This window comes from Pelmatolapia mariae, linkage group LG6 (genome assembly GCF_036321145.2).
Source record: "Pelmatolapia mariae isolate MD_Pm_ZW linkage group LG6, Pm_UMD_F_2, whole genome shotgun sequence".
Lineage (NCBI taxonomy): Eukaryota > Metazoa > Chordata > Actinopteri > Cichliformes > Cichlidae > Pelmatolapia > Pelmatolapia mariae.
This window is the reverse complement of record NC_086232.1, coordinates 15499221-15512118: the sequence shown is the minus strand read 5'-3', so window position 1 is coordinate 15512118 and position 12898 is coordinate 15499221. Positions and strand designations below refer to the sequence as shown.

General features: G+C 44.1%; 1 protein-coding gene across 2 annotated transcripts in view; it reads left to right on the top strand.

Moving 5' to 3' along the window:
• LOC134629035 (protein sidekick-1-like) overlaps positions 1-12898 on the top strand; it is a 274623-nt gene that overhangs the window by 86054 nt on the left and 175671 nt on the right. For both annotated transcript variants that reach the window (XM_063475922.1, XM_063475921.1), the window contains exon 2: positions 11496-11652. In XM_063475922.1, coding sequence (XP_063331992.1) covers positions 11496-11652 — 157 coding nt within the window. The remainder of the gene's footprint in view (positions 1-11495; positions 11653-12898) is intronic.

Genomic DNA, 12898 nt, shown 5'->3' with positions numbered 1-12898 from the left:
TGATTCCCAAACTAACACTGTGGTGTGCTGATTTAAAAAAAGAAAAACTACTTCAGTCATCCATAACTTTTATTTGTTTCAAACTAGGAGTGAGCAGTGACTGACTCGCTCACCACCCTGCTCGTTAAACTGGGACGGCGACTGCTGTTTAAGACTCTTTTGGTGAAAATAAGTGTCTCTGCAAACAAGAGCAACTCAAGTTCGTCTCAAAGAGAGTTTGTGACAGCAAAATGATTAAAGTTATTTTGAACAACCATCTCCTAAGACTATGCTCACGAGCATCTCTTAAATTTCTACCCAGAAGACATCTAAAAATACCCCACTCCACTGGCTAAACACTGAATTATCCGGCAAACAATGAGCACATATGCCTCAAACCTCTCCGTCTGCGCTTTCTTAGTCATTATCAGTGCATTTGTTTGCTATTACTGGAAACATCTGTGCTCAGATAGGTTTGTGTCTGACCTTTTATGTCCAACTGTGGTTATGTTTAAGCTCTCGCATATGTGTAAAAATGTGGAAGTAAGTAAACACTCAGAACAGAAAGTCATATCGTATCTTGGCAAGGACATTTGCCAGTGTTATTGAATTAATTCTGTAAGTCTGTAAGAATGTAAGAAGAGTGTTTACCTAGACGCAGTCTGCCCTTCAAATGGCGTGTCACTAAGCTGCCCTTGTCTGGGAAGGAAGAGGGAGGGAAGGAGGGAAGAAAGCTGGGAGAACGAGGGAGACGAGGAAGACATGGTGTGTGTTGCAGTTGGTGGCAGATGTTGTCGCTGTGGAAAGGAGGAAGTAAACATCACTTTCGCACACACATTCTTGAATTTGCAGAGCGTATGGAGTCACACAGACATAAACGCAGAAAGCAGGCACACACACATCACGAAACACCTCCCACGTACCTAACAACAACGAATTAGTTAAAATGTGTGAGGAACAGGGCAGCGGGTCAAAGACAGTGAATGAGTTTGTCAGAAAAGCAGGTTGGAAAAGTGAAACTTGAAGATCTTTTTTCTTTCCTTTTCTTTCCTTTCCTTTTCTTTTCTTTTCTTTTTTTCAACGCCCACTCAGGTAACGTTTAAATGGCATTGCCAGAGGACATAACATGTAGTCCTTTAGAATAGAGAGCTATGCTTCAGTCCAGCTCAAAATCGATGCTGCTGGGTAGAGATGAAAAGAGGCTAGAGGTGGAGACCGATGAAGGCAGATTTGATAGAAAGTCTGGAAAGTGAGATGAAGCAGTGTTGACTGTGGCGCAAAGTTCAGTGCGGGTGTTGAGGATGGACGCTGGAGACCTGCTGCCGGTCGTACCTAAATTTCTTTTTTGGCACAAGAGTAAATTACTCATCTCTGGTTCTGAGGCTGGCGGTTTCCAGAAGGAATTAGTTTTCAACCTTTCGGGTTGACGTCAGACGCGCTTTTGACTTTTCAGGTGTGAGGGCACGCTTTGTTATTTCACTTTCGGTGTTGGAAAATATTCCACAGTTAGACATTAGTCACGCCGCACAGAGTCATCTGGCAGTCTATTTTAAACTCACCTACTCCCTGGGTTTCTTTCACGTCTCTGCACGTCATTTACACCATGATGTCTCATTAGGGTGGTTAGGGTCATCGATAATTCTTAGAGGTCATAAAGCAGTAATGAAGAATGGTTAAAATCATATATTAAATCTGGAATAGGTGTTAAACTGCCAGGTTTTCAGGGTGGCATTTCAAAGTAGCCAATATCCTAAAATATTTAGATGATCAGCTCAGAATTCAAAAGTAAGACACTTTCTGAATATGATGTTTTTTCCTCTGGTGACCTTTCACTTGAAAGAAAGGTGAATGGTTTGCAGAGTTTTAAATAAGTTAGATCTCAGTTACATAAGCATAGAGACTGGTCTGCAGCCGCTGTGCGATCTCCAGTCATTAAGGGAAAAATGTGCATTCTGGTTGGTGAGTGGTTGCTGGGAGTCGCTGGGTGAAATCAGTCACAAACAGGGTGCTACACTAAAAACCTCCTTGGGATTGCTTTGGTCTCTAGCAGATTTCTACTGTCACTCATAGTTTATAAACTGCAAGTGACTGCTGCTATCTGCTACTTACCAAAGCAACCTCATAAGGTTTTTGGTGCAGAAGTATGTACTTCGATGCAAACAATTCCTACCAACAGCAGGCAACCGGTTAAGGAATACATATTTTTTTCCCTAGCAACTGGTGGTTACCAAAGCGTTGCCAAATGGTCTTTAGGTTTACATGACTGGGGCTTTATCTATTGATTTCATGGGGATTTCAAAGCTGGCCTCTGTCAGTCAGTAAAATTTTCATATAGTTATTACATAAATTGGATAAAACAATTAAATGGAAAAAAGCTTACTCACTTTTGTACTTAATATTTTTCTTTAGTTGTTACATGTTTGGTGAGCAAGGGTCCACACACATGCCTACACACATACACACACACACACAGAGGGACAAGATCTCTGCTGTAAAGGTTGAATAAAAGAAGAGGGTGCAGAGTGAAACAAAAATATTATGCTGCTGTTTAAGATGCCGGGCCTTTCTTCTGCCCAGCTCCCTGCACCTTTCGCCTCCCTCACCCCTTACTTCTCACCTGCACTTCGTTGCTTAGATGACCTTCTCCCTCTCTCTCGTCCTCCTCCTGCTTCCTCCCCTCTTTACCTCTGTCTGGTCTGCCGGGCTGTCACGGTGATATCCCAGGTGCTGTGGTTTTGATCTCCGCCTTCAATAATGAATGAAAGGATACAATTCGTCAATCACTTCAAAAACCATGTAGCCCACATTGCCCAAGGTCAGGACAGTGGCAGCTGTCAGACAGGATGATGGCTAGCATAGGCAGGTGAGCGGAGGATGTTTGGCCACATGCATCACACGTACACACCAAAGAGAACTAGAGGAACTAGAGGAGGAACAGATGAAAATGTATGAAAGGAGAGGGGCCTCCTCTGAAGACGGGACAAAAGGATATTAAAACAGAACAATATGATTGGGAGAAGCAAGAATGGAAGAAGTTTCGCATGATTTTCAGTGCTTTAATTTCTCTGAAGACCTCAAGTTACCTTTTTTAGATTCTCTATCCTATTCTATGTGTTTGTGTGTGTGTGTTTGGAGGTGTGTGAGTGTATCAAAGTGTGATGTGTGGGGTGAGAGAGATGAAGCCTGGAGTCATGTTGTCAGACTATCACATGTCTGAATGCAGTCACGTTTGTGAAAATCTCTCAGTATCAATGTAGATTTGCGTCAAGTGTGTGCGTGAAGCCCGGTGGCGATGATGGGAAGGTGATGCGGTGATCGTGTCGGACAGTTTCAGGAACAAACTGGTTTTACCTCCACTCGTTACTCCATTATATAGCACTTATACCATGGTGGTACAAGTGGTGCACACACCACTCCACGTTGTCTTCCTTTGGCAGTTGAGTCTGATTGATTGTTATTGTCTGTAAATAAGAGTTTGCTTTCCACCTGCAGAAAGACAAATGTTTTTAATGAGGGGGTGTAAAGTACTGAGGAAACAGTAGGGGGAGAGTGAGGCCCGGGGATAAAAGAAAAATTGCAGAAACAAAGGAATAATTATCATCTGTGCTAGTTTGTGTGTGATTCAAAAGCACTGAGGTGTTTTCACGGTTGCTTGTGTGCTCAACCTTCTTCAGAGAGAAAGAGGATGCTGCTGTCTCTGTGGGAGGTATTTATTTCACTCCCTCCCAACGCTCCCATTCACCTTCTTGCTCCTCCTGTCCGCCTGTCTGCTCATCAGAAAATAGGAGCTGACAGTTGTTTGTGTATGTGTGTGTTTTGGTGCGTGTGTGTCTTAGCAGATGTGCCCTGCAGTGTGGCCCACCTCTTAAATGTCACTGATCATAGTCTCTTCCACCTGATTACCCTAACCCCTCCAACCCCACCCCTTTCCCCCAACACACCACCGCACCACCTCCCACTTCTATGCTGCATCTTTTCTGCCCCATTTATTACCCCCCAGCCGCCCCCACGTGGATCTGCATGACCCCATGCATGCGAGGTTGAGAGTGCGTACATCCACTCGTACTTCCAGTGGCGTAAGGTGCCTTTTCTTCTGTACCAAAGTAGCTGTTTGCACAGAACAGTCTCTTTCAATTACAGTGCACTTTGTTCAGAACTGACATTTCAGCTGGGTGTCCTATAGAGACATATGCATACACATGCATGGGCATATACTCACATGGTTACGCTGACATTATTAAATGCCACAAAAAGCAATAAACTGACATTTTGTGATCGACTGCTGAGGCGCAATTTTGGTTAACACAACAGTCTTGATTATGAGAAACAGAGTTACACAATGGCCAATCACTAAATGGGCACAAATCAAACTGGCATATGACCAAAGCCAATGCAGTCTGCGCATTGGCTTCCCTTCACCAGCCATTGTACCAGCATCATTAGCGAAACCAGACAGAAAAATCTCAACTTTGAATCCTTCTCCTTGACATGCTTTTGTTGTAGAGGTTGTACCTCTCAGAACATCATGCTATTAGTGGCTTTGACACCGAGGAGCAAACACTCTCACAAGCAAAGTCAAGCACGTCGACTTTGAACGCGAGACTCGACTGTTCCTCGACTCGTATGCCATTGCATGTGTATGTGTACGTGCACGTGTCGGCGACTGCATCGTGCCTGCTGGTCTGACATCTGCCAATCAGCACATCAGGATCAGTCAGTCATCTGCCAGCTCTTCACAGACAGCTATCAGTCAAAGCTTGTAGAAAACATGATTGGAGCAGGCAAGAAAGGGGCTTGGGGGAGGGAGTCGTGATTGGCTGTCTTTTGCAGAAAGAGAGGTTAGGGAGAATGTTATGTCTTCAGTGAGAGATGCTTTGTTCTTGTAGGCAGTTTGACATTCAGTAGTCAATTAAAGCGGCTGCCAACTTGAAAAGTCACGAGTTAAACTCCTGATCAAAGTTCCTCGCTCACATCCTGTATGCTCTGTTCCATCTTACAGCAGATGAAGCAGGGGAAACATTTTCCTCTCTTGTGCACGCTTCTCTGCTGTCTTATGTCCAGGAGTAGTGCTTCTTGTCTGTGGTCGCTCAGCTCCCTGTGTACTCTCCATGTTATAGTTCAGCTAAGGCCTGCTGGGATCAGTGGGTGAGCTCCAGCCCCGTGGATTAGCATCAGAGCCACTTTGATTTCATCATCATCAAAGACAGCAGGTGTTTTCTGCTTAACTGTCATCTTCTTTGGTCACTACATTCCCTCGGTTAGTTTTCTCTTAAGATTGTGTGCACATGTCTGTAGCTGTCTAGGGCCGTCATGATTCTGGGTCTGATTTGGGCCTCCAAACTGATGAGACCACAGCCGGCCGCTGTTGACATTTAGGAGATAAAATCCTACAGTGTGTGGCGTTTAATGAGTCTAATCGTTTGCCTTTTGATCCAGCTGCTGTTCGTCGTTCTCATTAAAATGATTTTAAACGTGTTAGATTTTTACGTGTGGGATTAGTGCTGTCAACATCATTCACCAGGAGGAACGTGAAAATGATTTTAAAAAGTCCAGTAGGCCACGAGGGAGAATTATATTATAACCCAGTTCATCAGCTTTCGGGTCAGAGCCGCAGCTCACCTGAAATTCACCTCACTCTTGTGGGGTTCACTCACCTCGAGCACTCTGTAGAATTTACCGTTGGTTTTGCCTTATTCCACCATTTTAGCTCGTTCTCACATTGTCTGGATGTTTCAGTTTTGATGGACCATTTAAAAATCGGGGCTCCTATGGGAGTTTGCTTAATGATGTAACTCTAATCATACGCTGGCTGTTATCCAGTGTGTTGATCCCTGTTTTCGCTCATTAGCGCAATATGCGCTCCTCGCTGACTGTCAGTGAGAGGCTGTCTAGTCTTCTTGAGTTGCACTAATGCTAATGTCTTTAAGCTTTGTGAGGTACAGACTCATCAGTGACAAACCTAAAGTTTTGTAGTTTCAAAATTCAGTTACACATGTGTGTTTTCACCCGAGTCGCTTGACGGGAGGGATCATATCTCATTTCTCAGCCCTTTCACGTTACGTTGTTCAATTAATTAGCCCCTTTTTTCGACCCTTTTCCGACTCGTAGCAACATGCCAAAAACTCGACTCATAATTCTTCCTCTCGCCTCACACACTGTCAGTCCAATTAAGTGCTTTTAAATGCCTGTTGAAACAAGCGCAGGCAGACTTATTAGATTAAAAAGGAATAGAACTCATTCGCACCCCGTAATCAAATAGACTGCTGTTGCCGTGAAGGGGAAAAAAATGCTTAGCCATGCAACTTGTGCCTACATATGCATACAAAAATTACTCTTAAAAAAAGAGACTGATTTAGTTATTTCTTCCCCTCATGCGTCAAAAAGGCATGGCAAAGGGTGTGTGTGTGTGTGTGTGTGTGTGTGTGTGTGTGTGTGTGTGTGTGTGTGTGTGAGAGAGAGAGAGAGAGCGAGCGATATAGCCTACCAGTAAATCAGTATTCATAGACTATAGTCAGCTCTGCCGGCCCTGTCTCACAGTAGGGGTTCAGCTCTATGAAGATAAAGTGATTTTTCTGGAGTGAGCGAACCCTAATTCTGACCTGACACACTCACACACACATGCACACCAGCACTGTACATGCACTCACACACTCATATGCAATAATTAAGCAGGCGGAAATGAAATCCTCAGCTTTGTTTCATCCCAGCGCTCTCATTCTCTCGTGTCGAGGCTGCGATGTACACTAGCGCCACAGGGTTTCCTTGCATCTGAATGCACAACGGCATCGCGAAGAGCTTTTCTGACCACCTGTCAAACTTTCCACACGAAGAAATCAACATTTTTAGCCGTTCTCTTACTGTTAGGCAGAATCTTGACCCCATGTAGAGAGGATTTCACGTCTAACCACAGCTGTTGCAGTAAAATTCAGGGTTATTTAACACAGTGTAATAATAATCTTTTTTTTTTCTTGCCCGTTTCTAAAGGACAAATCATTTAAGGGCTAATTTCCACCGCACATTTGCTCCGTGCTATAAAAATTCTGAGGTGAAGAGGAGAGTAGAGAGAGCGGGATCATGGTGGACCATCAGCCCCGAAGCCACAACCCTGGTCTTCTCCTCCTCCTGTCCTTTCATCCTCCTCTCCTCTCTCTCTTCTTTATCGCAGCGCTCATCTTCCCGGCAAATTGAATTCCTCCCTAGAATCTGCCTAAGCAGCTTCATAAGACCAGCCTGAGAGTGGATGTGTGCGCGGGATGCGTCAGAAAGAAAAAAAAGAGTGTGCATGTGTGCTTCTTGGCTCTCCTGTCACATTTGAAGGCCAACCTCTCTGTTAGGCAACGATCCTCCTGAAGAGAAGGAAAGAGGAGACCTTGAGCTGCCGCACTCTTTGACAGAGATGGACCAAGGGGCAACAAGTGAAAGCGGGAGGAACAAAGGGAGGATGATAGGTGGCTGGATAGTGCAGCTTCTGAGAAAGACAGACAGGTCAGAAATGGGGAAGACTGCGGGGGGAGAGAGAGGCTGACATGTTGAGATGGAGTGACAGAGAGACAGACAGTGTGGGGGAGAGAGAGAGACAGACAACGCCAGTGATTGAAACATGCTGTTAGCTGACCTTGCTCATCTCAGAAGGGTGTTTGGAGTGTTCTCTACAGAGTGTTCTCTGTCTATCTGTAGTTTCTCATGGGCTGCCTTTAAAGGAAAAGAAAGGGCTTAAGGAGTGACAAGGAGGGGAGTGCCTCAGGCTGGGTTTTGGAGTGGACGCAAAGCGTGATGTATGAACGAGGTGGTGGATGAGTGTAATGGTGCAAAACATCCACACTGGCATACGAAGCAGCCATTGCAGCTGAGGGTTGTGTTAAGCTTTTAAGGCTGCTCTCTCACTTAACACAAACACAGTTTTTATGGGGGCATTAGTTGACATTATGCATTAGTTATGCCCCCTCCCTGACCTTAGCTAGCACTATAGACTCTAGAAAGTGCATTAAACCTACCCTCTTTCTTTTGACAGCAAGGGGTGCCTCCTTTCCAAAAAGAAGCTTGGTTGGAGTATATAGGAATACGGTGATCAACTCTCTTGATTTGACAGTTTTCTGATTAAATTTACACTGATCAGACATAAGATTCTGACCACCTGAATAATATCATTTTGGTCCTCTTTTTACTGTAAAAACAGCCTTGACCCCTGAAGGGGTGCTGCTGTATCTGCAACAAGATGTTAGCAACAGATAGTTTGAGTCTTGTAAGATGTGATTTGGGTCCTCTATGGATTGGACTTCTTTGTACATCCCACAGATACTCGATTGGATTAAGATCTTAAGACCTCAGACTTGTTGTTGTGGTCCTCAAACCATTCCTGAACTATTGTTTTTGTAGCAGGGCTCAGGCCACATCGATCAGGGAATAGTTTCCATGAAAATGTGTGCGTTGTCTGCAACAATGTTTAGTGTCAAAGTAGCATCCACATGTATAGCAGGACACAAGGTTTCCCAACAGAACATTGTCCAAAGCATCACACTGCCTCTGCTAGCTTGAATTCTTCCCATAGTGCATCCTGGTGCCAGGTGTTCCTCAGGTGAGTAATGCACACGCCCCTTTTACATCTTTTATGTGATGTAAAAGGAAACATGATTCATTAGACCAGGCCACCTTCTTCCAATGCTCTGTGGTCCAGTTCTGATCCTCATGTGCCCACTGTTGGTGCTTTTAGCAGTGGACGTGGTCGCCTACCTGGTCAGCAGTTATGCAACAAACTCTGATGCACTTTTCAGGGACACTTATGACAAGGCTATTTGTCAATTGTCATACTCGCTCAAATTATTGTGATGTTAATTTGACAAATTATTGTCCCTCTCTAAACCAAAAAGCCAGAGAAGGCATGGTCTGCTTTACCAAGTTACTGGCCAGTGTACGTGCAGTGCCCATCGAGTTCTCATTCATATTTACTCCTCATGCGTGGTTCCATAAAGCAGAGGTTAATGTCATGGTAGCTACACACATTTTTCATATATAGTACTCTTTTATTTGTGGTTCAAAACAGACTTTTTTGACGAGGGGTTGAGTGTGTGTGTGTTTGTGTGTGTTTTTAGGTAACTATGCACAAAGCATGATTTGTCTGCCCTTGTTAATGCTGTATGTCTGTGTTCCCTTACTTTTATTTATGTAGTATTTGTATCCGGGTAAAACAATGATGTCTATGTCTGCCTAAAGTAAATGACAACCACAACACTAAACATAGCTAGAACACTGTGTTTAAAATGTCAATAGAAACATTTTTAGGTTGGGGTTTTTTTTGTTCTTTTGTTTTTTTCAAACAGCCCTTTCGAAGGGGTGTCAGAATGTGAGGACTGGCCAAAATGTCCTCACCTTCCCAAAAAGTTCTCACTCCCAAGGTAGCAATAGAAGCAAACTTGTATTCTTTCTCTGTTTTCCTCTCCCTCTCTGTCTCTCCCTCACTCTCTGAGGCATGCAGCAGTGAATTATAGTGCTGGTCAGCAGTATGACATTGGAGTCTGCATTGCCAGCCATCGTCTGTAGAAACTGAATATTCCAAATAAATCCTTATGCCCACATGCGCTCCCACTCTCTCTCTCTCTCTCTCTCTCTCTCACACACACACACACACACACACACACACACACACACACACACACACACACACACAGACTCCCATATAAATCTGTCCTAGCAGGAACACTTCCCTTTTGTGCACAGAGCAGGCAGCTATCAATCTAAAAGGGAGAGGGAGAGGGTGAAACAGTGGAAAGTGGAAGAGAAGAGGAGGGGAAAAAGTGGCCCTGAGACATCCAGGGGGAATAAGGAATAAGGGAGGAAATGCAGACAGTGGAGATGAAGTGAGAGGGGTGGAAGTGATACAGAACTGAGGAAGCTGAAACGACAGGGAGGACAGAAGATCTAGTGGACGGCAGGAGGGGAAAGGGGGAGCGTTAAGAGTTATGAACCTGTCCATATTTACTGTCGCTAGAAGATAGGCTTCCACCCAAACGGATGCGTGTGTATGCATGTGTGAATCTCCTGTTCAATCCAAACCCAGATGCTAATTTTTGTTGAGTGGATCCAGGCCTCGGCACATGCTGTCCAGCAGCAAGTGGCTTTGGACAGCCTATTTAGCCTTGATGCCCCTATGCTGTGTGACAGTGAGCCAGGTCCTCACACCTGAGTAGAAAGTTAAAGACTGGATGGCATTGCTTGGACAGCAGCTGAGCCATTCAGCAGCTGCACCTTGCAAGGCAGGCCAAGTGATTTCAACAGGCTTATCATAAGATTCAGCTTGGGCACTGTGAGTGTCTGTACAATGCACTATTGTACAATATCTGTGCTTGGATACTTGGCTGTTCAGGAGTACAATACATGTGGTGAAAGGGAAAATGCTCTCTGTCAGGATGGAAAAAGCTAAATGTGGAGGTGAAGAACCCAGGATTACCATTACAGTGAAAGGATGTTTATACTGCAGGCATGCTCGTTGGTCAAAAGACTCCTGACAGAATCCGACAAGCTTGAGTGAACAACTTAATCATCGCAACATCTGTACCTTTTAGTCTGATCAATTCCACATTACACTGCATCTGACGAACAGGATGCTCAATCTAATTTTCAGCATAAGGGTTAAAAGCGTCTGTGAAGCCTGACCTTTGTCTTCGTGCAGTCTACGCTGGAATTTGATATGCTTTAAGTAACAAACAGCAGATGTTGTTTGCATTCAGAAGAAGTAGTCAAGTTACGTGGTGCCTTTCCAGGGAGTAAATGTGATAGAATTGCTGCTTTTCTGGACCGTTGATGCACATCAATGCTGGGAAATAGGATGTGTTGGAGCACTCATGCATGCCGCCATGCGCTCGGTTCAGCCGTTTGGGCTTACACAGGAAACAAAAGGTCTAAGTGTATGGACGGGCATCACATGTCCTACCTGTGCTAAGCATCTGTTGGGACACATTTTCTCTTGGTCTGTCTTAAAATCAGTGTTATAACTTATGATGCAGTTTGATCTGAGATATTAGTTGTTTATTTAAAATTGGTAGGTTTTCTGAAATGCTGAAGTACAATTTTGTGGAAAAAAACTAGTATGTGTGTCTGTATAAAAAAGCTTTGACAGGCGTCACTAATGGGGTGAGGGCTCTCTAGACAGTCTCGCAGAAAAAAAAACTACATATAAATAAAGCAGCTGTAGATGGAGTAGCAGTTTTTTTTCCTATTGCTTTGATGTCAGATGTCTTCTTCTAAGCCTGAAATGAGTTTTCATATCTGATTTGACATTTGCAAAATGGCACCTAAAACCATTATTACAGAATTTTCTGATTCCAGTCTGAAACTCTTCTCAATAAAATAAGAGAAGGCTTGTTTTTTTTGGGGTTTTTTCCAACTTATTGTGCAAAGGCCGCGATTTCTGTGGTGTATGAATACAGCAGAAATCAGCCGTGTTGTCTCAGAGTGACTAAAGCAGACTATTTCAAACACCACAAATAACACATTTTCCTTTCTGTGTCTCTGTCTGTCAGAAGTGGCTCCCTACCTACGAGGGGGTGGACAAGGGCAGCAGGTGGTGTTAGAGGGAAACAGACTGGTGCTGACCTGCCTGGCTGGAGGCAGCTGGCCTCTGCAGTACCGCTGGACTCTCAACAACAGCAACATCACTGACTGGACGCCACAGTACAGGTCAGTTAGCACCCACTGCCTAGTTATTATGTCAGACTTTCTGTCGTGGATCTTCTCATTGTCTTTAAGTGTATATGTCTCTCTCGTACCCTTCCTTTCATATACAAACATCTGCAGAGTAAGAGCTGTTCCCGTTAGAGATGGAGTGTGTGTAGAGGTCAGCGCATTCGGACAGCAGAGCCAAAGTGAGATTAATAATTACATTAGCACCATAAATATGTATATGGTGTGGGCAAAGAGGAGGGGACCCAATCAATATGTCTGTGCTGTTTCTTTGCTTTTTGCCCTGTACTTTTTTTCTCCTCCTCCTCCTCCTGTGCCCCCTCTCTCTCTGTCCCTGTGTGTGTGTTGGTTGGTAAGAACTAAGCAATTCCTCTCGGCAAAACTGCAGCTGTGAAACAAAATTGTTTTTCACATCATTCAGAAATGGAGGGAATCTTGGGAATGCATACACACTGAGGGAGGGAGAGGTTGAGCCAGCAGTTTTGTAGGCAGTCGTTGTTCGAGCCAGGAGGTGCAGTGTGGCTCTGGACTGCTCTCAGCGTTCTGGCTACTTTAGTTTGGTGAGGCTCGGGCTATGCTGAATTGGCAAGCTGCAGTGAATATGAGTGTGCGTGTGTGTGTGTGTGTGTGTGTGTGTGTGTGTGTGTGTGTGTGTGTGTGAGGATGTGGCCATCTGGTAAGCCTGATTTTAGTGTTCTACCTTTGCAACTTTATATATGCTCATTTACATATTTTATTCTCAGTTAAATGAAGACATATAGTGTGGGATGAGATATTGAACCTCACTAGATCCTGATGTTTCAGCTATTGCAATGCATAGCACCTTTCTGCCATTGATATATAGACCATTTTCAGCAAATTGGACGGCCTGCAGCTTCGTGCATGCTGCTGCTACAGGAGCAGGACCAAGCAGTGCTCGATAGCTGTGCTTTGCTGTGATTTTTGGTCACATTTACAATTAATACTGGTCTCACAGATCCACTTGGTTTTACATAAACTCAGAAACATGCTTTGGGCTTCCACATAGTAAAATCCTCTTTGGAATATTTTATTTTTCTTCATCCTTTATCTTAGTTTAAAGCTCTGGTCAGTGGAGAATTCAGATGAACAGTAAGTGACAATGATTTACATTAATGGAAGCTGCAGCTCCGGCTTCTTTTATCATTGTCAGTTCAACTGCAGTAGCCTGCCACTTTTTACACATCGTGAGTTGGAATAAAAACATCACTAAGACAAGTTAGAC